We start from the raw sequence: 26,872 nt of genomic DNA, 5'->3' as shown, positions 1-26,872 counted from the left end.
GGCTTACTAAAGGTATTTCCTGAGGAGAAAGGCAGTGCACACAGGCCCAGGCGGCCCGGCTAATCCTGACAGGAAGCCATCGCCATTCAGCAGCCCAGGGGCTTGGGGCCGGAGTTTTGTTTTGTTTTTATTAAAAAAAGATTTTGGTCTTTTGTGTGTCCCACCTCGTCACTGTAATTTAGTGCAGAGCCGCCTGCGCTGGCCAAAGCCTCAGCGCGGGGCCTCGCGCCCGCCCCAAGACCCCCCAAAACAGCTCCCCAGTATCTGGGCAGGAGGAGGCCCAGGCACGCAGAACCCCACTCGGGAGACCCCAGCCGAGAGCGCCCTGAGCCCAGCGAGGTCTGTGTAAACTTTCAACCAGATGAGAGTCAGGATGGAGTCCAGGATTCGAGCCCGCGCGCTGGGTTCTATGGGTTCTATGTGGTGCCTCCTCATACCTGTAGTTTTTTTTTTCCCCCTCCTGAGGACTGTGCCCCCATCAGCACCCGTGTCCCCCACGTCCCCTCTACCTCCCACCAAGGGCAAAGCACTCACCCATTGGGGAGAAGGACCGTAATTAAGTGATTAACAAAGGAATGTGCCCAAGAGCTGTTTTAAAAGAAACTTCCCTTCTTCCTCTCTGCCAGCAAAAGCTCTCTCGCCAAATATTTACTGACACACTACGGATGGAGCCCGAAGAAATCTCTTCCTATCCCCATTTCCCAAAGCAATTGTCAGTACGCGATGCTTCTCTCCCGCCTACCTTAGCTGCTCTGAGGCAAGTTCACTTAAGAGGCGCAGGAAGCACAGAGCCCACTCACCCCAGAGCAAAGGGAGGTGCCCCGCAGCTACGGGGAAGGGCGGTCTAAGCTCACAGTTCCTAGAAGTTGGTGTCACCGGGGTTCACATTTGGCACCAGAGGAATCCGGCCTTGGCAGATTCAGGGAAGAAAGCCAACAACACAGCTGGCGGTGGAGACAGAAACTCCTGTGTGACAACTGCCCCCCAGGACACAGTTGAGGGTAAATTAACATTTCCTGAGCAAACTTGCATGTGGAAGGAGCCATCCCCAAAGAAGATGGTCAGAGGAGGCTCTGCTCATTAAGATTTGCACCCAGAACTGTGTGTTTGCAAAGCCCATGCTCTTGCAACTAAACCATCCCCCAAAAGAGGTTCTGAATCTTGCATTTTGATAGAATCATAAGAAAAACTGACAATTTTGGAGGTATTAATACTATGCCTAATAACTCTCCTGGACATCTGGGAAGCTTCTAAAGCCATATTAAATGGGTCCTGTTTTGGGAAAAGGAGCCAAAGAGCCTCTGCTCAATGATGGAAACCCCCCTGAAAGAATCCCAAACCCAGTAAGGACCACTTGTGTGGGTTGTAAGCTGAGGGGATCTGGACACTCAGGTGGTGGTCTTCTGCCTTTAGTAAAAATCAAGTTCTGAACTCAAAGCAAAAGTACAACTGGCCACCAACTGTTACAACACAGAACACCTTCCACTGAACTAGCTCAAGTGCCTGAGTGTGTGCATGCGTGAGTGCATGCGTGCGTGTGTGTACGTGTGCGTGTGTGTGTGTGTGTGTGTGTAGGGTCCCGCTGCTGTAAAGAGAGCTCAGACCCTCCCACCACTGGCTCAGAGCCCAGGCCTCCCAGCCATGTGTCTGCAGCTGCGACCTGTCATGCACTTCCTGGTCTGGGTTCTGTAATGGAAAGATCATTAAGGCTGGGGGAGGAGGACAGTGAGATGAATCAACAGGGAAGAGGTAACCCTGCAGCTCCCACTCTGCCGTGCTCTGACCTTAAAGTCCGGTCAGGTTCCTTAAAGAAAAGAAAGTACAGCCCTGCCCCCACCGCGCCCCCTACAAGGGCCCCTTGGAGGGCTTCCCCTCCCCCACACTCAGCAGAGCTTGTTTGGGGAAGGAAGCACCAGCAGCTGGGCAGGAAAAAATTGCAGCTCCCTAAACTTGCTGATGAATTAGTGGAGGAGTCAGCTGTTCCAGAATTTGGCTTTTTGCGGCCCCCCCCCCCACAAAACCTCAGTGGGTGCTTGAGAGCATGCTTCACCAAAACTCTCAGCACTCCAGTGTACCTGCCACCTTCCCTCCCCGTGTCCAGTCCGATCACTGCATGGCGGGTCTGGGTCACACAGTGTACAGGGGTCACTTACTGCAGTGGGCCATGGAATGGGCTCTTCATAAGGTTACTTTTTCTCAATGTTAAAGAAATGCCTCTTATTGTTACATTATGAAAATAAAGGCCATAAGCATCCTTTGAAAATAAAATGGTGGGGGCGCCTGGGTGGTTCAGTCGGTTAAGTGACTTCGGCCCAGGTCATGATCTCACGGTTTGTGAGTTCGAGCCCCATATCGGGCTCTGTGCTGACAGCTGGGAGCCTGGAGCCTGCTTCGGATTCTGTGTCTCCCTCTTTCTCTCTGCCCCTCTTCTGCTCATGCTCGGTCTCTCTCTGTCTCTCAAAAATAAATAAATGTTAAAAAAATTTTTTTTTTTAAAGAGAATAAAATGGTGTAGAAAGGTGGTTGCCAGGGGCTGGGAGAGGGGAGAATGGGGAGTTCAAGTCTAATGGGAACAGAGCTTCAATTGGAGAAGATGCAAACATTCTGGAGACAATGATGGTGATGGTGGGACAACAACATGAATGAACTTAATGCCACAGAACTGGATACTCAAAACTGGTGAAAACAGGTCAATTTTATGTTATGTGTATTTTACCACAGTTAAAAAAAAAAAAAGAAAGTAGTGAACAGTGTTGGTTTTTAAAAATGTTCTTACATGGAGCACCTGGGTGGCTCAGTCCGTTAAGGGTCCGACTTTGGTTCAGGTCATGATCTCATGGTTCGAGCCCCACATCCAGCTCTGTGCTGACAGCTCAGAGACTGGAGCCTGCTTCAGATTCTGTGTCTCCCTCTCTCTCTGCCCCTCCCCTGCTCGCACTCTGTCTCTCTGTCAAAAATAAACATTAAAAGAAATTTTTAAAAAAATGTTCTTACGTAGCAAAATGAGTTGTTAACCCTATGTAGGTTCTGAAAAACTGGGAGGAATTTTTACTGGCTCACGAAATGTAAAAGTCTGGGACTTCTGGTCTGTTCCACAGATTTGCAGGACAGTGAGGACTCAGGGGATGCACTGACATACTACATATTCATTTTTCTCTTTCACACACACCATGAAAGTTGAGCATTAAGTGCTCTTTAAGAAATTACAAGAACATGCTTCAGGGATCTCTCTACCTGAGACGGTATGGCTGTCAGGTAGCGAGCAGGTGGAAGGAGGAGGACCAAAGGCTTGGTTGGAGGAAGGTTAGGGACCAATATCCACTGGGGACTCCTTTGCTCAGTCGGGAGGATCTTGAACAATCAGAATCCAGGAAGAGAGATAATGTCAACATTATCTGGGCAATGTCAACATCCAGATGTCCTAAGGGATGCGAGCCTAGTCTGAAACCCTTGTGAAAACCAGTCAGCCCCAAACCCTGCTTGAAGCACAGGTGTAACTGCCTGGGTGCAGTGGAAAGAACATCTGAGTGGAAATCGCTCAGACAACTGGCCCTACCACTAACTGTGTGACCCTGGGGAAGTCATCTCCTCCCTTGGGCCTCAAATTCCTCATCTGTGAAATGGGAAAGCTGATGGACCTGACAAGCTCTGGGTGCCCTCTAGTTCTAACTTTCCAATTTTCAGCTGGGGCTTAAGAAGTGAGCATCACTCACTGCTACCCCCTTCTGCCCCCACGAGCACACAGTGCTCTCTGGTGTGAGGAAAGGCAAGAGGCTGCAAGTTAATTTGCCTTAAGAAGCGAGGATTCTGGGGGTGCCTCGGCGGCTCAGCTGGTTGAGCATCTGACTTCTGATTTCAGCGCAGGTCATGATTCCAGGATCATGGGATCCAACCCCGCCTGGGCTCCTTGCTGAGTGTGCTTAAGATTCGCTCTCTCTCTCTCTGCCTCTCCCCTGCTCATTCTAAGGAAGGAGGGAGGATGGGTGGATGGGTGGATTCTGTTTTGGTCCCAGATCTCCAGCCACCAGCACTTCAATAAATGCTTGTCTTCATGGCTTCTCTCTGACCCATGTTCTCACCAGAAGAAGTCTTAGAATGGAGGACGTGGAATAGCTAAGAGGCTGTGACTGACAGAAAACTGGGAGCCCAAGTATTCTAGAGGGATTTATTTCACTGTCCTTTTTGACTCATGATATATTACCCCATGAGAACTAGCGAGGCAAATAAATTTCAAAAATGGAGTGGAAGCGCTGAGGGTAGTGAAGGGCTCACCTTATAAAATAAATGCCACCTCCAAGAGCACCCTTCAGACATTAATATAGTCTTGACTGCTCAAATGACGTCGGTAAAAGTTTTGAATGTCACAGGAAGAACTTCATTCAGTAGTTAGGTAAGGCTGACTCTTTCAAGATTCAAGAACTAATTCCCAAAACCTAGGGAAAATAAACCTTAATTCCAAAAGTAAACTCTAAAGTTTGACAGTAAAGGAACAGAGATTTCTGAATGCAAAAGGGCCCTTCTAACAGGCTGGAGAGCAGATCAGCATTCCAAAGACGGTGATAATTGACTTAAAGCCCCGCAACAGAGAAAGAGGGGAGAGAGTCTTCTTCCCCGGAAGGCTTTCAGACCAACCTACCCCTGCCTCCCCAATACCCCCAGGCAACTTGACTCAGCCCTCTTCCACCTTTCCCACTACCTCTCCGCCTATCTTAGTCTTTCTCCAGCCTCTCGGATATTCTACCTTCCTGCCTCTCATCCTTTCCAGTACAGGAGTTAGGGCTGCAGGCATTGATACCCACCAGACTCCAGTCTCAATCCCACCACTTACTGGCTGTTTAATCTCGGCAAGTTGTGTGTGTTTGACCTCTCTGGGTCAGTTGCCTAAACTGTGACGTGGAAACAGCACCTACATTATAGACTTTTTTGAGAAATTAACTGAACATCAGAGATTCTCAAATTCTCCTGGATGGGCAGGGAACTTGTCAGAACTACCAACCTCGGGCCCTGCTTCAGAATCAAGAGCTGTGGGAACGGAGCCTGGCCACCAGGTGATGCCATGCCTCAAGCACCTAAGAATCGTTCTGTGAGATGATGTGAAGAGTGTCAGATGTGGGAGAAATGACTCCTTACATATTTTCCTTATATTCCCGCTAAAAAGGATTTTATTCCCACCGTCTCTTTTTTTTAACTTAAAAAAAAATTTTTTTTGAGAGAGAGAGAGAGAGAGAGAGAGAGAGCGAGTGTGAGTGGGGGAGAGAGAGGCAGACACAGAATCCGAAGCAGGATCCAGGCCCCGAGCTGTCAACACAGAGCCTGACATGGGGCTCGAACCCACAAACTGTGAGATCATGACCTGAGCCGAAGTCGGACACTTAACCGACTGAGCCACCCAAATGCCCTGCACTGTCTCCTTTTTTAAAACTGGAAATTTTAGGTTATCTTTTAAACAAAGAAAATGGGTGGTTCCTTACCTGTGTGTTCATGCATGTATTTATTTGTTCTAAGGTGCTGAAGTGAACAAAAAGACAAAACCTCTGCCTTCACGATGTATATGTACACGCACAGATCACAGCTCACAAATGATGGTTAATTTGTCCCTTCACTTTAGGGAAGGACCCTCTCCTAAGTTTGCAGATGTCCTCATAACCTGGGTTTTATGTCCTTACTTGATGCAGTCTTTTGATGACACTTCTTTAACGAGTCATTTGCTGTATTTGCATATGTCTGGTAAGAATAACACTGGCCAGGGGGGTGCCTTGGTGGCTCAGTCGGTTAAGTTGGTTAAGCATCTGACTCTGGATTTTGGCTCAGGTCATGATCTCACAGCCCCTTAGGGCTCTATGCTGACAGCTCAGAGACTACTTGGGATTCTCTCGCCTTCTTCCTCTTTCTCTGCCCCTCCCCTACTCTCTCTCTCTCTCAAAATATATAAATAAACATTAAAAAAAAAAAAAAAAAAAGATAACACTGGCCAGGACTGGGCCTGATCCATGGTAAAGCTAGGGGAGGGGAAGGCATTTGTCCTGGCCTCTCTTGAATGGGGGACTTTTGGGTGTTTTCTCCCCAGTTACACAGATAGTTACCAACAGAAATGGAAGAAGATATTTGTCAAACAACTTTTAATACATCTATGTCCTATTCCTGGGGCACACTTCAGACAGTATACCACAAATTAATATAGATTTTTAAAATTATTTTTTAACATTTATTTATTTTTGAGACAGAGACAGAGCATGAGCAGGGGAAGGGCAGAGAGAGAGGGAGACACAGAATCCAAAGCAGGCTCCAGGCTCCGAACCATCAGCCAGAGCCTGACACGGGGCTCGAACCCATGAACCGTGAGATCATGACCTGAGCCAAAGTCAGATGCTTAACCGACTGAGCCATCCAAGCGCCCCTAGATTTTTTAAAATCCTGTAATTATTTGTGACTAGCCCAACCACAGTATAATACATATTTTTGTTTAAAACATTAATGTGTTGAATATCTCAGTAGGCACTAAGACAACCAACAGCTTCAGGATCTCTGTCCCCCGTTTTTGTATTTCTTCATGTCTTTTTTTTTTTTTTAAGTTTATTTATATATTTTGAGGGAGAGAGAGCATGAGAAGGGGAAGGGCAGAGAGAAGGAGAGAGAATTCCAAGCAGGCTCTGCACTGTCAGTGAGGAGCCTGATGTAGGGCTCGAACTCACGAACCGTGAGATGATGGCCTGAGCCCGAATCAAGAGTCAGATACTTAACTGACCGAGCCACCGAGGCACCCCTGTATTTCCTTATGTCTTAAAAATATACATAGTGGTAGCCTCAAAACAATGCCAGTGCTTCAGCCTCAGTGAGCCCTTCTGACATGTTTATTTCCACCCAGCAGACACCGCTGGACCACAACCATTTTAGAAGCAATCTAGGTGATTTGTATGTCTGGGCAACACCACCACATTCTAGAATAAGTGTGACCTATGAAGAAAACTCAGGTGTGGCATCTGACACTTTGGGGACCTCCGATCCTAGACCTTCTCCAAGTAGGAAGGCTCTGCTACAGTAGAAAAGGCAGCCTCCATGGGGTTTTTGTTCTATTGAATATTCTAGGCTAGGGAACCCCTGCCTTTAGGCAGCTCACAGACTTATGACCCATGCATAACCTCTGAGCAGAGAGAAGAATGTCACACAAGAAATGCTACAAGGCAAGCATCTCAGCTGCCCTTACCCCAATTGCACACCTACCCAGAAAGGGAGGTGGAGCCTGATTCCTGTGGGACAGAGAAAGGCTGACCCAGCAAATTGAAATGTTTAAATCCAAATGTTGGGGGCGCCTGGGTAGCTCAGTCAGTGAGGTGTCCGACTTCGGCTCAGGTCACAATCTCACCGTTTGTGGGTTTGAGCCTCGCGACTGGCTCTGTGCTGACAGCTTGGAGCCTGGAGCCTGTTTCAGATTCTGGGTCTCCCTCTCTCTCTCAAAAATAAATAAACATTAAAAAAAATAAAATGTTCGTCTGTCTGAACTTTAGGGGGAAACCCAATCTGACATAGGGACATAGTGTAAAAAATACACTATTTTTTCTAGAGACTAGAAAAAAATACTGAAGCCAGACCTACTTGAGTGTGAATGTAAGTTCCACGTTTCACCAACTATGACCTCAGGTAAGTTACTTAACTCCTTGGATCCCAGTTTCCCCATCTGACTATGGGAGTAAAACCTATGGCCATGGGATCAGTGTAAAGATATAAAAATGTAAAGCCGACAGGCTGTGAAGGTGCAATAAATAGTATTTATTATTATTTCAGAAGAGTTTTACTGGCTTAACCTTTCTGTGGCAAATTTGTCAGTATGTAATCAAGACTTTTAGAATGTAAGTATCCTTGGAAATATGGACAAATTTTATTTGTAAAAGTATGTTCACTTAAGTGCAAACTATTGAAAATAACCTAAATCCCCAACAGTAGAGGACTGAGTAAATAAATACATTTTGCACACCCACACAATGGAATACTATGTAGTTATTAAGCACAATGAAACAATTTTCTTTGCTTGGCAATAAATACTACATGCTTGGGGCAGCTGGTAGAGCATGTACCTCTCCATCTTAGGATCACGAGTTCAAGACCCACACTGGGCCTAGAGCTTACTTTAAAAAACAAAAAAACCTATGTGCTTAAGTTAAAAACCAGTATATGCCATACAAATTCCATATTTGAAAAGTCACATTTGTATAAATGCAAGAAAAACAGTCTAAAGAAATAGATTCACAGTTAACAGTGACTATTTTTAGATGATGGGAATAGTTTTTCTTTTTCTCTTTACAAGTCTGTATTTTCTAAATTTCCTATGGTAAACCTTGATGACATATCAAATAGCTGTGTTTTAAAAGAGCAATGAAAATATTCTTTCTGACTGCTCAGAACTTTGCTCTGAGGAAGAAACAAACCATATGTTAAAAACCTCTAGGGCACCTAGGTGGCTCAGCCAACCGGTTAAGGGTCTGACTCTTGATTTCGGCTCAGGTCACGATCTCATGGTTCGTGAGTTTGAGCCCTACACCGGGTTCTGGGCTGACAGTGTGGAGCCTGCTTGGGATTCTGTCTCCCTCCCTCTCTCTCTCTTGCCCTCCCCCACTTGCTCTTTCTCTCTCTCTCAAAATAAATAAAAATAAACTTAAAAAAAGCTCCATATAACATTAAGGCAAAGTGCCAGCTTGAAAGTTAAACAGAAAGAGGGATTAAAAGAAGTGATTAATTTGGAGACAAGAGGAAGGCTTCAAGGGGTAGGTGGCCCTTAAGCTATGCCTTAGGCTAAACCCAAGCTAAATCCAAGCTAAACCCTCAGCTAAGAGTAGGAATTACAAAAAGTGAAAGGAGAAAAAGATAGGGGCGAACATTTCCTACTGAGGGACCAGGATAAACTACGGTTATGTATGAATAAATACATTGTATAAAAGAAGGAAAGGAAGTCTTGTTTTGGCTGGCTGGCTGGCTGGCTGGGAGGAAAGGAGGAAGGGAGGAAGGGAGGAAGGGAGGAAGGGAGGAAGGGAGGAAGGGAGGAAGAAAGGGAGGGAGGAGAAAGAAGGAAAAAAAAGGAAGGAAAGGAGGGAGGGAGAAATCTGTTAATGAATGAATGACTGACTGAATGAAGGGACCATCAGCCAGAGGCTAGTTTTCAATCCTAGAGAAAAACTTAGGAAAGGCTAAACACTAAACTCAAATTTGAAAGTTCAGTGTTGGTGGATTTTAACCTCTCTCCCTGCCCCAAGCTTGTAACCACTGAGGCCTGTCTTCACCGAACTCCCTGACCCTCTCACCCACTTGAGGCTCCAAGCGCCTGCACGTGCAGGGCCAGGGAAACCACAGCCGCATTCGCTCAAATGGTGGTGCCGGCTGCCCCACCATTCACCTCCTTTTACACAACCCATCCCAGGAGGCTTAGCCACGCCATAGTGTGTGGGATAAGGAAGGAGGATTGAGTTTCAAGCTCTGCCAGAGCCCATCTTTCTCAGCGCTTGGGACTAACTGGACAGATGCCTCACCCCAGCGCTGCCCAGTTTGCAAGGGGCAAAGTCTTTTTTTTTTTCAACGTTTTTTATTTATTTTTGGGACAGAGAGAGACAGAGCATGAACGGGGGAGGGGCAGAGAGAGAAGGAGACACAGAATCGGAAACAGGCTCCAGGCTCTGAGCCATCAGCCCAGAGCCTGACGCGGGGCTCGAACTCACGGACCGCGAGATCATGACCTGGCTGAAGTCGGACGCTTAAGGGGCAAAGTCTTTAAATGAAGGCAGTGGGCACCTCATCTGGCAAGGGGAAAGATGAGAGTCCAAGTGAACTGACAACCAGGAAAGAGGAACTCTGAGACAGGAGCTACCATTAAGAGGCAACAAGCCCAGGGGCACCTGGGTGGCTCAGTCCGTTAAACTTCCAACTTCGGCTCAGGTCATGACCCAAGGTATGTGGGTTTGAACCCCACGTCGGGCTCTGTGCTGACAGCTCAGAGCCTGGAGCCTGCTTCAGACTCTGTGCCTCCTTCTCCCCTTCCTCTGCTCGCACTATCTCTCACAAAAATAATAAAAAATTAAAAAAAAAAAAGCGGCAACAAGCCCGCCATGGGGGCTTCAGGCAACTGTCTCCCCTACTTGGCTGTCACCAGCTGGAAGTCAGAGCAAACCTCCACAGTCAGGAGCAGCCAGGCTCCAGAAGGCCTCTCTCTGGGAGGAAACAGTTTGGGATTTACTCCAGGCCCTTAAGAGCCCCGTTGAGCACTTAACTTTCAGCTAAATCACTTGGGGCCAGAGGGGAGGGTGTAGGGTGAGTGGGCAGAGAGAAGAGAATGTTTGCAGTAAGTCTGTAAATGAGCCATCTTTCCAGAATGAAAGGGAGGCCTGGGCAGCTGAACTCGGGAGACCAGGAGCGCCAGAGCAGCTGGACTTTCCCCGGTCAGCAGGGAGACACTTGTCTCGTTTCCAGGCTTTGGGGAAGGAAGGAAGAGGCAAAGGTGGTGTCTACAGGGTGAGCTGGAGCTCCCAGTGGCCTCAGAGGAACCAGGCGCTGTGAAAACAGGGCGCAGCTGCTGGTCAGGCTCTCTGACCCCGGACATGGCCCTCCCGGATAATGACTCCCCAGAACTCACTTCTCCCAAGGCCATCCATCACCACCCCAGACACAAGCCATCACTCACTGCTTCTGCCTGACCAGGAGCAAGCACCCTGGCTGAGCCCTGCTGACCTACCTCCATGCTGGGGCCACAGCGTCCAAAGGAATCCTTGGCGCTCTCTCTTCAATTCCCGCCCACCCCAGACTAGGTAGTCACAGAAACCAGGTGACAAAATCCCAGCCTGATTCTTTGTTTGGGCTCCCTCCCCTCCCCCACCCGCAGCAAGGGCTCTGGACAGCCATTTGTTCTTCCCTGAGAAATTCCTCCTCCCTGACTTCGGGGAGCTGGCTGGCAAAGCCAGAGTGGAAAATCAGTGAAGCTAATAGTGTAGCAATGCAGAAGCCAGAGCCAAGAACACAGCCCTGGAGTGGCTTTGCTGCACTTGCCCAGCGTGGTCAAGCAGGACACGTGAGTGCTCCTCCTTCACATTCTCTCACAGGCTGAGCACTGGGTCTCCCTACCCCCACCCTGTTCAGCTCAGCTCTGGGAACGCTTGCAAACACGCCCTTTCAAAAACACTCGGGCCTCCACTCTGGGGAAAAGGATGTGGGACAGAGTGGATCCTCGGGGGAAACCTGGTAGGTAAGCACCCTACAGATTTCTACCGACCTAAATCCTGCACCCTTGTTCTCAAGTGGGTCACCCAACGTCTTCTGCTCCATGTGATTCCACTCGCCTTCTGGCTGCGGGAGGAGAAACTCCTCCTGAACATCCAGTGTGCATTCAAAGCAGACAGGAAGAAATGATGTTGGGGGGCAGATGGGGCAGAGGGACGCTCCTGGATGTGTGCCCCAGTACAGCCACGGGACACTGGTGCCCCGGCCATACCAATCAGCTGCAGCCTGTCCAAGGCAGGCAGTGGGATACCCTCTGGTACCTATTTGCGGCTCCCCCTGCAGCCAGGCTGAAATGCATACTCCTTAAGGCCAAAGACAGCTGTGGGACGCCCTGGTGGGTTGTCTGGGGTGGCCGGGGGCCCTCCCACCTGAAGCTGGGGCAATGTCTCTGGTACTGCTTGTAGCCACTCCGCCACGGGCGCAGGTTTTGTGGAACACAAAGACAAAGCCTTGCTTTGTGGCGCCCGGCATCGAGGGGGCTTGCAGCCAGAAATGGAAACGTGCGGCTTTTCCATTAAGGGTAACCTCTCCCCCTTCAACCGGCCACCAGACTCCTTCAAATCTGGGTAGGTGGGAGGAGCAGGAAAACCCCAGCCCATTAAATCGCTTATTAGTTGCAGGTTTCTGAGTATGTACGCAAGTATTTTGAGACTGCAGGTCTCACACTGTCCCCTTGACCATGGGGTTTGGGGTGTTTAACCCACGTTACTACTGGAAAGGGGGCAGGACCCCCAGCCCCAACTGCAAGAAGCAAGCAGTTTTGGATTCACCCACGTGCTTTTCCAAGTCTTATTCTAGAGGAGAGAAAAATACACAGACACAACCCTCCTCAAGCTCAAAATGTCTTTCAAGTCAGTATTTCTCTTTTTAAAGGCGCATTTCTGCACCTCCACCCATGACCCAGGTTTAGTCTTTCCACACAACTCCCTCTCCCTCCTTCCTCAAGACCTGCTCTGAAACAAGCTTAGCCTCTTTACGATCCCAAACTAGAGAAAGGAAAGGAGAGGGAGGGACCAAGGGAGGCTGGTTTTCCTGGAACCCTTATTAAATCAACTTTCCAAGGACAGCCAGAAACTCCAGGCCCTCCCCACTCCCTCAGGAGCATTTGCAGACTGGGGGAGGGGCTCCCAACACACACACACACACACACACACACACACACACACACACACACAATTACAGAAGGCCCTTCTGAAGGGGAAAAGCTCTCTGTGGGAGCAGAGTTTGGGGTTTAAACTTTTGCACAAACCCTTTATACACAGATTATAGTCTTTTCTGAGGACAATAGCAGCATTATTATTTAATAATCAGCAGGGCCAAGACCATACAGTGATACTTTACCTTTGTGGGGTACCTTATGGTTTACAAAGCGCAGGGACAGATTTTCCCTAATGACCTCCCAGCAATTCTCTGAAGACTGTGGGGGGCATGTACTTTGCTATCACAAAGCTCAGGAGGGGTAAAGCTCTGTGAAAGAGCCACGCTGCACCCACAGGGGGACTTAACCAAACAGGGATCTGGGACTCGTCCCCGGAGTCCAGTGGACTTCCACATCTGTGTCCTAAGGCATTCCACACCACCCAGGGAACAAGCCCCTCACCATGTGCTGTCTTCTGTGGGGTCCCAGGAAAAAGCACTCACAACTGTCATTTATTGCCCACTGACCATGTGCCAGGCACTGTGCTGAGAGCTCTGCACACACTCTTATTGGATCTTGGGAGATGTTCATTATCATTATATTTTATAGAAGTTCCACACACAGGAACTTTCCCAAGAGTCAACAGTAAGAAGTGGTGCCAAAATCAAAACCAAGGCAATTGAGCAAACCTTATGTCCACACGAGACTTACACACAGATGTTCACAGGAGCTTTATTAATAATAACCAAACCTGTTAACCCAAGTGGCCATCAACCGGGGAATGGCTACACAGTCACCACATAATGCCATTATGTGAAATTCTAGAAGAGGCAAAGCTAGTCTATAGTGACAGAAAGTGGATCTGTGGTTGCTGGGGTCAATGCTGCATAGGTGACTGAATGCAAAGGGGCCAGAGGGAAGTTTTGGAGGTGATGAAAATGTTCCCTACCTTGACTGGGGTGGTAGTCACATGGGACATTATATTATCAAAACACACTATACCCTTAAAAATTGGTATATTGGGGAACCTGGGTGGCTCAGTTGGGTAAGCATCTGACTCTTGATTTAGGCTCAGGTCATGATCTTATGGTTTGTGGATTTGAGACCCGAGTGGGGCTATGCACTGACAGTGCAGAGCCTGCTTGGGATTCTCTCTCTCCTTCTCTCTCTCTGCGCCCTCGCCCCCGCTTGTGCTCTCTCTCAAAATAAATTATATTAAAAAAATGGATGTTATTTTTCAAAATGTAAATTATGCCTCAGTTGATTTTTTTTTTAAATGGCGGTCTGACTTCAGTCTTCACTGCTGCAGAGCCCTCCTAATAGCCCCCTCCACCTTCCCTATTCCCTCCCTTCTGTTCCTGGCCTGTGTTTCCTCCTCATCAAAACCTTCAGCCCCCTGGCTCCACCCTCTATCACCGCCTGGACTTCCTTTCTCAGTTAGGATCCACAGCCAGCGGATTCAGTGAACCTCTCCACACCCACCCCACCCCACAATTCCTTGGGCCTGAGACCCATACCATTCACTTACTCCATTCTCCATTTCTCAAGGGCAAAGGAGTTTGATAGAGAAAGTTGAAGAAAAGAAAAAAAAGCACTTTAGGGCCCAACATAAATTCATATTCTCAAACCTCATCCAAGCCCTCCTTGCTTTTTGGACTCCCTTATTACCGTCTACACTGTGGCTGATCCAAATCTCTGCTCCTCATAAACCTTCTGCCCTAACTCACTCCTTTTACTTTCATTCTGTCTCTGTCTCGAATCCCCCAGAGTTGACAGCCAACCTACTGAAACCCACAGATTCTATTTCTATAGTGTCTGCTGGTTTTCCCTTCCTTTACAACTCACGCCCCCCACTCTGGTTCCTTCCTCTAGCTAGACATTCAAAACAAACAGCTGAACAAACAGCTAACTCGTCTGTCTGGCAACTGTGGTAACAGCAGTAATAACTACCAAAACTTTACCTGTAGGTGTCTTATCTGGGTACTTCATTTAATGCTTTATTACTGTCCCCATTTTAAAGATGGGCAAACTAAGGGGCGTCTGGGCGGCGTAGTCGGTTAAGTGTCCAACTTCGGCTCAGGTCTGATCTCACCATTTGTGAGTTCAAGCCCCACAAGGGGCTCTGTGCTGACAGCTCAGAGCGTGGAGTCTGTTTCGGATTCTGTGTCTCCCTCTCTCTCTGCCCTCCCCACCTCACACTCTGTCTCTCTCTCTCTCTCTCAAAAATAAATAAACATTAAAATATTAAAAAGAAAAAAAAGATGGGCAAACTAAGTCTTAGTGTGCTTGAGTAATTTGTCAAAGCAAGTAATGCAGATATTAAATGGCAGAGCAGGACTCAAACACAGACTTCTTCTTCCCATCTATCCAAATTCAACTGCCAAGTTAATTTTCTGAAAGCTGGATCCACATCACTACCTGCTCAGAACTTTTTGAGATTCCTAGTATCTACCCATTTATTCCCAGTATCTACTCCTTTAAGCATAGTGTCCTTAGCAGGGTGTTAAGGCCTTCCATATGCTAACGCAATTCAATTCTTCCAGGTATTACTCCCCACAACTACCTACTCACCAGGCAAGTCATTCTGTATACACCTTATACATCTTGCCTCAGCACTCTCATTCATGCTAGTCTACCTGGAATGCCCTCCATTCCCCTCCAAACCAACCCCCCTTGGCTGTCATCCAACAAACCCTCACCCATCCCTCTAGACCCATCTCAAATGCTCTCTGCTCTCCTCTTCCTCTGCATTCCCACTGCATTGTTATGACTCCACTGTGTGGTTAAAACACGGTCTACCTTGTATTTAGTTACCTCTGTACTTATCTCCCTGATAATAAGCTCCCTGTGGGCAGAGATGATCTCTCCCACTTTGGGTCTCTGGCATGTTCTAGCTCAAGTCTTACATTCAGCTCTGTCTCCGAATGCAACATTAGTCTGTGTGGTCCACCCAAGCACACCTTCCAGAAAGTCTCATGTGATCTTCCCCATCACCATAAGAGTAGACAAATATTTTCACTCATGATTTATCACTCAAACGGGTCCTGACAGTTGAGACTGATGGTTCTTTAGACTCAGCCACTACCTCACGTGCACACCTGAGCCTCTCGCCCACTGCCTGCCAACCTTCGTATTTGTGTGATGAGCCACCGAGTCACAAGCCACACTACCCTTTGGCAGCAGTAAGTTCTCACAGTGGGTTCTCACAGGCCCCTGAAAGCCACTAGGTGTGTTATATACCTGTAACCTCCATGAAGTACTTTCACAATTCCAGTAAATCCCATGAGCAAGTCCTTCTCGTTACTAATAATGTCCGACTTTGTAAGAAGCTATAGATCTCCAGGAGCATCCATGCACCATAATGCTCCCTGGCTTTCCGTCTCTCTGAAATCCCTCCAGTGGTGCGTATCCAAAGCAAACCGCTCGGCAGGCTTCCAACCACAGCCTGTCAGACATGGCCAAGGACGGCAAAATGGCAGGCACGTGGCCATGACTGCCAGCCCTCAAAGAAGATGGAACAATTGTCTTTGGAACAATTTTCTAGAAGCCAGAGGTCTTTATCAAGCTCCCACACCCCTCAACATCCAAGTGCTAAACAAACAAATTCATAGGTCACTTGTGCCCCATTTTATATGTCATCTAGGTTGGGGAGTCAGCTCTTAGATCCCAATCAGAAGTTCTTTTTCAGGAAGAGAAAAGCATATATTTCCGCCCTAAGCAGGTCACCTCTGGCAAATGGACGTCACTAGCCTTTATGACCCCAGCCTCTGCTGAAGCTGGGTGTGTTTATAGCCACGTGCAAACCAGCCCAAGTATTTTGGAAGCCTCTCCTACAAAAAGGAGCCCTTTGCTCCATCCGGGGTGGAGCCGTGCCTTCCCAGTCAACCACAACATCACCTTTGTCCTAGCCTGCCAGGTCTCCGAGGCCCAGGAGTCCAGGCTGAACCCTCAGCCTGTGCCTTACCTTGTTCGGGCAAGGTCGGGGCTGGCCTGGCAGTGCAGAGCGTGGCTGTGACCAGCACAGCCAAGAGGAGGTACTTCCAGCTCCACATCCCAGTTCTGCAGTTAGAGGTTGGTGACCAGGCTCCACACCTCCATGGAGACTCCGTCTTGAGCTTGATCCTCCTTTTCAAGCTGACTCTAAGGAAAGAACAAACCAAAAAGTTAGGAGAGTCTGCGTGGGAGGGGGGAGATAAGGAGAAAAAGGAGTTAAAGTGTGTCGCACAGTCACCCTGTCCAGAAGGGTGCTTAAAGCAAAAACTTACTCTTAAGGCACAAAGAAGGGAACTGTGGTCCTGCCCCAATACTGAATTTGAGGTTATAGGCCTTAATTAGACAAAACAGTGCTTTAATTCAGCTCTCCGACTACTTCCTGAGTGTGGGCTACATGGCAAGCCTTGTTGGGAAAATTGTCGTGAAGTCCTCCAAGGCAAAAGCCCCAAGATGATTTGTGCTGGGAAAGCAAAGAGCCTGGTAAAAATCCCCAAGAGTTCCGCCCCTTCACAGGCAAGGGCTCCGCAGAGTGTGGTGGGGCTGCGGGAGGCCCCCGGCGTGCTGGTGCCCCTCCCAGTACACACTGCACTTCCTCCAGGGCAAACCAGCCCTTTGGTGAGGGGTAGAGAAGATGAAGAATTCTGGAACAAACCAAGGACTGGGAAACCAGTACAACGCTGACCTTCTCTGGACCTGTGCAACCAGGAAGCTGCAGTGAGTGATCTCCTGGGTTCTTTCTTTTGGTCTCTAACACCACACACATCGCAGGGACCTCTGATTCTATGAAGTTCCCATATGGACAGAACACAACTCTCACCAACTCATGAAGGACCTCAAAGCACAGAACCACGAGGTGGACGCAATGCCCCTCCCCGACGCTGCAAGATGTCTAGCAGAAATGGTTACGCTGAAGAATACGAAGGTCCTTGCCAGGACCCATTCCAAAAAGCACGGACTGTAGCCCCTTACCCTCCTAAGGTTTGGAGTGGTAAAATTTTAAATACCCACTGAGGGTCTTAAGGACAGGATCGTTGCTGCTGCTAAGCATTTACAAGTGCTAAGACTTTCTGGGCCCTGTTTGGACTGGGGTAGGAGTGACGTCTCCATATTATAGGTTGCTTCTGTCCTAAATGCTCCAAGGAACCATCCAAGTTATTTGGAGAATCCACTTCTCCGGAACATGCCCTAATGTGGTGCTTCAGCCCTGCCTCCTTGGAGCAGACAGGGCCCCTCATGAGTGAGTCAGTCCCCATGAGTGAGTCAGTCCCGGTTGGCAGAAAACCCCCCAGATTCTTGGCTTCGTTCACAGGCGCTGGCTAGTGGGAGGAGGCATGTACTACCACTAGCTTCCTTCCAGGGCTTTACTAAAATTTGATAACTTCAAATCGTTAAATAAATAAACATTTCTCTTTCAATGTTCTAAATTTAGGAAAGGGACTTGAAGAGACAGAACAGGATATTTACTGAGCACCTACTATGCATGAAGCATGTACTAGGTAAAATTTATACTTATAAAACATCTTCTCTTCCTCACTATACACTTTTGGAGGTAGGAATTACTATTCCCCTTTAAGGGATGGGGAAACTGAGACTCCAAGAGGTCGAGTACTTTGCTCCTGGCTATGCAGCTGGTAGGCAAAATCACCAGGACACTCATCACTCGTTTTTAATGCTAAAGGACGGGGCCCAGGGGGCAAGTAGGGGTAAGCAAATCTGGCTCTATCTGGCGCAAGCCCATTTTCTCCAAATAGCATCTCTGTGTCATAAAGAAACCAAGCATTCATGGACAGACCCAAGGTAGCTCTGGAGATGGGAGCTCCTCAGTTCCTTCGCCTGAGAGAAGACCCTTGGAAGCAGATCACAGATCTGTCTAGGACCATCTAAGGGCCGAGGATGGGGCACGGTCCCTGGCCCGGGACAGAAGCGATGCTTGCTACAACAGGGCGTCTGTAAGCCACATCTCACATCTCATTATGCCCCCAAAGATACACCAAACAAAAGATACAGGCTTGTCATCCAGAAAGGTACCCCTGGCTAAGAACCTAAGCATCACAGGAACCGCCAGAGTAATGAATGAATTTTCAGTATCCAGTGGAAAGGGTGCTACCATGCTGAGGCGATTAAGCTTGTTTTCAATGTAGCAGACAGGCGGCTTCCACCACCACTCAGCCACTCTCTCCCTCTAAAAGCCGCTCCGGCTCCCTCACAGGTGTGGCTGGCTGTGCTCAGCTCTGCTATCAGTGCATGTCAAACTCTTCTAGCTGCTTCTCTCCAGCTCAACCCCAAAAAGGTGCTTCTCTCTGGGCCTCAAGTCCCACATCTGTGAAACAAAGGACGTCAAGAAAACCCAGCCTCCCAGCACCAACCCCTGGAATGAGAAGGATCCCCATTCCACAAACCTACAGAAAACATGGTGACCCAAACCACCAATCCACATACTGTCTGGGACCCTAGAACTGTCACCTCTTCCTTTACCACACCCCCCTCTCCTTCTACTAATTAATGAATTCTTAAAATCCCCTAGGGACAGTCTCCCTCCTTCACTGCTGGACAGATGTGACCTGCAGCCTTGCAGGTGTACTCAGAAGCTTCCTCAGAGACCTTGCAGCTGGCTCTACCCTCAGTCTCTCTCAAACCAGTCAGGTCTCCGGGGACCTGAAGCACCACCCCCCCTCTACCCCCACCAACCCCACCTGGGCGCGGAGGTCGTCCTCAACTGGGGACTGGAGGGGGGGACACAACCTCTGCGTTTCCCCACTTGTTGGAGGAGGTATTTGCCCAGCCTCCATCACAGGTGGTTAAGAGATCATATGGGCAGCATGGGTGAAAGAACCTGCCCTCTCCTAAGTACAAATCCATGTAAGGAATCATAGACACTGTGCTTTGAGTCATTCCTGGCCAGCACTCTCAGGAGACATTGGTAACTGGTGGCAGAAGACACAAACTTCCTATCTTTACAAAGGTATTTCTCACTATCTATCTTCAAACCCTATCCTCTAGACCTAGGTATCCCATGCAATGGCCACTAGCCACTTGTAGCTGCCAAGGACTTGCTTGGAATGTGGCTAATGTGAATTAGGACGTGTTAGAAATGAAACATACACACCAGACTTCAAACCTTGGGTGTGAAAAAAAGGAAGGTAAAGTATCTCATCAATAATTTTTTACATTGGTTACATGTTCAAATGATAGCATTTTGGATTTATGAGGCTAAGTTAAATAGATTATTAAAATCTCAACCAATGAATTAATGAAAGTGAATTCCACCTGTTTCTTTTTTCTGAATTTCAAACATGGCTACTAGAAAAATCTAAGATTACATGTGGCTCGTGTTCTATTTCTTTTTTTTTTAATGCTCATTTTTGAGAGAGAGTGTGAGCTGGGGAGGGGCAGAGAGAGAGCGAGACAGAAAATCCAAAGCAGGCTCCAGGCTCTGAGCTGTCACCACAGAGCCCGATGCAGGGCTCAAACCCACAAACCATGAGATCATGACCTGAGCTGAAGTCGGACGCTTAATGGACTGAGCCACCCATCGTGGCTCTATTTCTATGGGACAGCATGATCCTAGGCGATCTTCGTGCTCTGCCCTCTTCTTTGCCCTTCCCCCATCTTTAATGGGCCAAGCTTTCTTATTCTCTGAATCCCACCTCAAAAACAAAACAAAAAACAAACAAAAAAAGCCCCCTACCTCTTCCACAAGTCTTTCTTGAGCCTTCTAGCTGAGGCTCTCATTCCTCTGAATTTCCAAAGTATCATGGGATCGCAAGCTCCTTAAGAAGCAGGGTCTGTGCCTGACTAAACTTTCGCTTAATACCCTTAGCACCCACAATCTGCATAGCAGATGCTGACACATTTGTTCATTGGATGAGTAAGTGAATGAAGGAAAGGCTGATTGAAAAGAAACTGATACAGATCATCTTTTTTTTTTTTTTTTTTTTTTAGTTTAGTTTACGTATTTTGAGAGAGAGCAGGGGAGGGGCAGAGAGAGAGGAAGAGAGAATCTCAAGCAGGTTTCATATTGCTGGTGCAGAGCCTGACTCGAGGCTCGAACTCCCAAAACGTCAGATCATGACCTGAGCCGAAAAGGGTCCCACGCTTAACCCACTGAGCCACCCAGGCACCCCCAGATACTCTTGAGGAAAAGAGGTTGCCAATGCCACATAAAAGCAATAGTCAAGTACTCCTTCTTAGCCAGCCAAACTCTATCTCAAAAAATACCAAATGAGACATTTTCTAAACATTTTGATTCCTCAGAATTGAGGAAGTAACATCAAAACGTTCATCCCTTTAGATGGGAAGAAGACTGACTTCTTAACAGAAATGGTCGCACTCCCCCAAAGTGGGTATTCTCTACTCACTGTTGAGAGTACCAGGGCAAATAATTAATAGACACCTGAAAAAAGTTATGCAGCTCAGCTTGTAAAATTTTTGTTGGTCCAAGGGAGACACTGTTTTTTTTAACAATATTTTATTTACTTATTTATTTTTTGAGCAAGAGAGCACAGCAGGGCAGGGGCAGAGAGAGAGGAGAACACAGGATCCAAAGCAGGCTCCATGCTGAGAGCATAGAGCCCAATGCGGGGCTCAAACTCGGGAACCATGAGATCCTGACCTGAGGCAAAGTCAGACGCTTAACGGACTGAGCCACCCACGTGCCCCAATGGAAACACTATAAATGTTGAGTCTTTATAAAAAATGTGTCCAATGTCCTTGGGAGGGAGGTATACCAAGAATTAATAATAATAAGTGAAATACTAATTGCTCCACCATAACCTTGTTAACCTTGCTTTTGAAGACAAAATGGACTGGTGGAACACCACCATATTCACCATATTCTTGGAGTTGTTCACCCAAGTGACAGCTATTTACCTGGGAGGCGGGGGGGGGGGGGTGCATAGGGAAGACCAAATATAACTTCTTTAAATTTTTTTTTTTCAACGTTTATTTATTTTTGGGACAGAGAGAGACAGAGCATGAACGGGGGAGGGGCAGAGAGAGAGGGAGACACAGAATCGGAAACAGGCTCCAGGCTCTGAGCCATCAGCCCAGAGCCTGATGCGGGGCTCGAACTCACGGACTGCGAGATCGTGACCTGGCTGAAGTCGGACGCTTAACCGACTGCGCCACCCAGGCGCCCCCAAATATAACTTCTTTAATTGCAAGAAGTGGTAGTGACAGAGAATTTCTGTTTAAGGTAAATGCAAGCTGAGGGAAAAAAGCACATATGCTGGCCCAAGTCTGGAATTTAATCCTCTCTGGAAACACCAGAATCTTCTCTAAAGCTCTACATCTGGACTCCCACCAGTCCCTGGTGCATCCAGACCTTTGACAAAGCTCTTGGGAAGACAAATGCAAGGCAAATTTCCCAAGAGGAAATTAAACTCATCTCAAGGGATGAGGCTTTTTCAGAACAAGACATTTGAATCAATTCTATCTACCTTCGTTGACTCTAGCAGGCTCAAACTTTCTCAGGAAGCTCTTCCCTAACAGCCATCTTGATGAAAGAGATTTAAAAATGGAGGCAAATAGAGTGTGTTCAGAGAAGCTGGCTCATGGGAGCAAAGCCCCTGCTTTAGGAGTCTTTTTTTCAGGTCAATGCCCCAAACACAAAGCATACAACTAAAAGCAAAAACACGCAGATTTTCCTTGGGTCTCCATGGCTGGACTCTGCGTACTCAATGCTCAGTGTGCTCTTCCTGCCCTCTGGAGTCCAAGCTAGCTCAGGCTTAGGTATACCTTGATGTACTCTAATCTCCCTCAAGACACGAGGGACAACAGCATCTGCAATGTTCCTACTCTATTTCTTCCTGTGCTTTTGCTTCACTTGCTCTTCTACTGGAACTTTCTAAGTTCAAGGAACTTTGACCAAGGAAAAGAAGTACCCAAGGCTGTCTACTTTGGAACCAAAGTAAGCGGTGCCCCCTCTGGCCCAAATCCCATTTTGTGAAAACGTCTACAAAATGGGCATTTGTACAGGCACGGTAAACGCAGGCAGTGAAAGCACACATGTCCAAGTGGCTCTCCATCCGGATGGCCCTCATTAAAGAGCTGACACTTGGCTATGACTAACAGTGAATGCAACAGATATTTCAAGGAGCTTGTCACTGATGCAGTATGTAACCAACCCTGCTAGAGCCAGGCACCAGCAACCTCCTGACCCCAAACACCCTGTGCTCCTCCAGGGGTCAGCGGCAGCCCTGGAGCTTCTCCCAACTGGGGTGGGGTGGAATACATAAACAAGTCATTAGAGAGGCAGGCCATCAGGACAGACAGTTGGCAATGGCTCTCCCTTGGTCACTGGAAGGAAAAGAGATGACCCAGGCTTGGGGGTAATTAGCTAGACTGAGACACGTCCCACGGGGCCTTGCTACTTAGCTTTTAAAGCCTCAGAGAGGAAACCAGGAGGCTGGGCCCAGGGGGAAAATGGCCACTTTCTGCTAAACAGTCTCAAGGCTAAGGTTCTACAGTTTAGACGCTATTCCAAAAAAAGCGCTGGTCCGGAGGTGCAAAGGGCAGGGCACATCTGCGGAGGAAACAGTCACCTTAATTACCATGTCTAGAGAAAGTGCGATTTCATTACAGCCTCCAAACTACCGCCCAAAGGAGGAAACCAGAGAAGTGTTTTCAATTTGAAAGAGACTGGAAAAGAGAGGGTGAGAGCGACCAACTCTCCCCACCCTCCCGCAACTTTGGACCATAAGGTGCTTTCCTACCTCAAAGGCTATTACAAAACAAAAACAAAAACAAAAACAACACCACACACACACACACACACACACACACACACACACACCCTCAACAATCCAACGCCGCGCTTTCAACCCTGTAGCCCTTAAGAGGTAAAATGTCTCACTTCAGTTTCCAGCCCACAGAACGACTTTAAAACGCCCAAGGAGAGCCCCCAGCAGCAACAGCGGCCGCCCCCCTCCCATGCCCCCCGCAGCTGCGCCCCAGGCTCGCTCCAGGGAGGGTGGAAAAGGAACGCGTGACGCCACCACGGGGCGGTCAGACACCGACGGCGAGCTACGGACAGGGTCAGAAACCCTGGCTGCTCCAGCTCTAACTGAAGGGACGGAAAAAGGAATGCTATGGTTCCAGAAACTTCCGTCAGGGCCAGTTCTGGGTCAAACCCATGGCCAAAGAGGCCACCTCCAGCAGAACCGTTCCCAAGTGCCACCGCCCCTAAAATCGTGGCCCCATCTCCCACGACGCCTTTTTCCGGCACAATCTAGACAGCATCTCCACCATCAGATTCGAAATAACTTGGGATCCAGAGTAACTCTCTCTTCTCCTCTCCAAGTCTCAAAAAATTTTTAAAGAGGGAGGTGGTAAGGACAAGTTGAAGAACAGCAGTTTTAATTTGGGTGAGGGGGAAGGGAGGGAGAGGGATGTTAATGTGGCTGCGGTGTGGGGCGAAACGGAACCAGATGCAGCTGCTACATCTGGAAAATGGGGGAAAAAGTGTTGGGGGAAAAAGACACCGCAGAAATTTTTTTGGTGGACCAATAGCTTCTGGGCCCAGAAAGAAGCAAGCTTCAACCGCCACCACCCCCTCCACCCCCGCGCGAAGGTGTCTGGCTGCCTTCATAGGATATGTGTTAAATGAACTCCGTCTACAATGCCAATAAATTCCTCTGCAAACGAGGGTTCCTCTTTTCCCAACCCCAAACATAACGGGAGGCGGGAGCAGGGCGGGCAGAGGGTCTGAGCCAGAGAAGCAACAAGCAGCGCTGCCGAGTGAACCGCACCGGGCAAAACCCTCATCCCTTCCCCCACCTCCTAGAACCAGATTGGAACTGAACGTTCCCCTCCCCCCCCCCACCCGACCCCATAATGGGGCTTAACATCACCCGCTGGGAGCCCTCCCTTCCCCAAACTTCCGACCTTTTCTGAGATCGACTAAGTAGAAGAACCCCCTCTGGAAAAGGGAATTCCTTTCTCGCTCTCCGCTACAGCCGATTCAGCCATTTGGTGACGACACCTCCTTAAAACCTATTCGAGGAGAGGCTAACCTACCCCTCCACTTCCTTCCTTCTTCATATATCCCCATCCACCCACCCGCAACTCCGACCCCAGACTTCCCCGGGGTGGGAAAGGACTCAGAAATACCTCGGGTTTTTACCGTTCCACCCAAAGCTACCTGCTGAATTGGGGTGAGTCTCCACTGGTGGACTAAAAAGAGATGGGCTGGAATGCAACACACACACACACATACACACACACACACGCACACCCCACCTCGCTGCCCACTCCCGCCCTCCCTCTCCAGTCCGAGGAAACCGAGAGCCGCCGCCGCCGCCTTCGCCCCGGCCCTGTCCCTCCCAGGTCTCACCGCGGAGCCGCCGCCGCCTCGCCAGCTCCCCAGCGCGAGTTGGCGGAAAAGTTGGGCGGCAGGAGGAGCGGCGGGACCAGCGCGGGGAGGGGGCGCAGAAGGCGACGCGAGCGGGGAGCTGGGAGGGGAGACAAAAGGGGGGCGCAGAGCGCTGGGAAGGGAGTCAGGAGGTGGAGGGGGGCGCGTAACCAGTGGAGGGAGGCGCCGGACCCAACTGGGCTGCGGCGGGAGAAGCGCGCAGCCAGGAGGCTCCAGCGCCGGGGGCCGCTCGGGACGCCAAGCCCGCCCCGGATCTGCGGGCGCCGCGGCTCTTACCTCACTCGGCGCTGCGGTTCCGCCTCTGGAGAGTCCGCCGTGGCTTGTGCGGGCGGGCGGGCGCCCGCGTCCCGGGCTCCGGCCCGCCGCCCCCGGGCTCCGCTCGGGTCCTGGCGGGGCCGCGAGAGCCCCGCGGCCGGCGCTCGACTCCCGGTGGCGCTCGGTGCTCTGCGCCTCCAGCCCGGGCGGGAACAATGGAGCCGGAGCTGGTGCCCCGGAGGCGGGGCGGGGGGAGGGCTCCCGTCCGCCGCCCGGGGTCTCCAGACCCTGTGGCCCCCCTCTCCGGAACCCGGCGGCGGCGCCTCACGCTTCTCGCAGACCCGGCTTCATCGCCCTGAGGGGTTCCCCGCGCCGCGGCGTGCCCGACTGCAGCACTAGGACGGTGCGCGCTGCGGGGCGCCCCTCGGACCGGCGAAAAGTCCTCGGTCTCCGCTGCTTTTCCAGCTGCGGCGCGCGCTCGCGCCCGGAGAAGGCGAGGTCGCCGCAATGCGCTAAGCAGAGTCTCGGTCCAGTCGGGACGTTGCCGCCCAGCTCCGGGCACAGCCTGGGCTCCTCCGCGCGCTGCGGCTGGACCAGAGTCCGGGCTCCCGCTCGCCGCCGCCCGCTGCCCAGGCCGCCGCAGCAGTACCCGCAGGAGCGCTCCGAGCGCTGTGCGCCGGCGAGGCGCGAGGGCTCGCTCTCTCACTCCCACCCGCGCTAGTCCCACCCCCTCCTCCTCCCCCTGCTGCTGCCTGCTGGGCCTTGTAGTTCCCAGCCGCGGCCCCCGAGCCGGGGGAGCGGGCCCAGCGGCGCGGCGCTCTGCGGCTGCTTTGCTGCAGCCTGGTCTCCCTGGGCGCGCGTGCCCCTGCATCTGAGCACCGCCAGGAGGGCGCCCGAATTTCAGGCAGTGGACACAGAAGCGGTTTGGGGGGGTGAGGTGGGGAGACGCTGTAATCCCTAGGTTGGACTCTCTAGCCCCTGCTTTGGAGTCGCACTTGACTGTGTGCCTTGGGGAAATGATTCACTCTAAATCTGTTTTCTCTCTATGAAAAGGTGGATAATAGTGCTTTCCATATAGAGTTGAGGATTAAATGAGGGCCTGCCACATAGTTAACACTCAATAAATACAAGCTTTTTTATTCACGAGAGGATCTATCCCCTCTTTAGACCCTTCCCCTCCATCTCACTTGCCCCAGCCACAGAGTTTAGGTTTTGAGGTCCACGCAAAGATGGGCCCTGTGAATTCTACGGCACCATTCTTGGCCTCCAGAAGTCTTCCACCTGCAGTGACTTTTAGGAAGCAAAGAGTGAGCGATGGGAGCTGGGCATGCTGTTGGTTTGGAAATTAGTCGGAACCCACCCAGAATACCCGAAGAAAAGGCTCTGTGGAACCTGAGGAAAAGTGGCTCAGATGCCCTTTCCTCTGGATCCTTCCCCTGTAAGCTAATGGTTCCCTAATCCAGATGGACACTAGTCCTCTGGGGAACTTCTAAAAAAATACAAATTTTAGGACCTGCTCAGACTTCAGGAACTAGGCTGTGCCAGGAAGGGGTCAAGAGTCTATATTTTTTTCTGAGGCTCCCAGAGTGCCAGGTTGGGGCCATTGGGAGGGTGAGAAGTGTGCCACAGGAAGTATGAAAGATATCTCTATTCTGGTCCCCTACTTACAAACTGATTGACTTTGGACAAGTTATACATCTGAAAAAAATCAAGACTTGTTTACCTATTTCCCCCTAGCTGGATGATTGTCATGAGAATCAAAGAAAATAATGGATGTCAGTGCACCAAGTGTTACACAAATACAAGTCACTATGTCAGTTAAGGTAGGGCTGATACCTCATTGCCACCCCCCACAAAAC

General features: G+C 49.6%; 1 protein-coding gene across 9 annotated transcripts in view; it reads right to left on the bottom strand.

Annotated features, from left to right (window-relative positions):
- The window catches only part of FGFR1 (fibroblast growth factor receptor 1), a 52,309-nt gene extending 27,142 nt beyond the window's left edge, over positions 1-25,167 (bottom strand). For 7 of the 9 annotated variants that reach the window (XM_045055547.1, XM_045055548.1, XM_045055549.1 and 4 more), the window contains exons 1-2: positions 24,272-24,290; positions 16,359-16,534 (exon numbers count right to left, since the gene is read on the bottom strand). In XM_045055547.1, the coding sequence (XP_044911482.1) occupies positions 16,359-16,446 (88 nt within the window). In that variant the 5' untranslated portion in view covers positions 16,447-16,534; positions 24,272-24,290. Of the gene's footprint in view, positions 1-16,358; positions 16,535-24,271; positions 24,291-25,034 lie in introns of those variants that run through there. The other 2 variants (XM_011281520.4, XM_011281521.4) reach the window with 1 other exon arrangement.
- Positions 25,168-26,872: the final 1,705 nt, after the last annotated feature.

The sequence above is a fragment of the Felis catus genome, chromosome B1 (assembly GCF_018350175.1).
Source record: "Felis catus isolate Fca126 chromosome B1, F.catus_Fca126_mat1.0, whole genome shotgun sequence".
NCBI classification, from domain to species: domain Eukaryota; kingdom Metazoa; phylum Chordata; class Mammalia; order Carnivora; family Felidae; genus Felis; species Felis catus.
The sequence above is the reverse complement of the archived record's forward strand: the minus strand, read 5'-3'. Positions and strand labels throughout refer to the sequence as shown.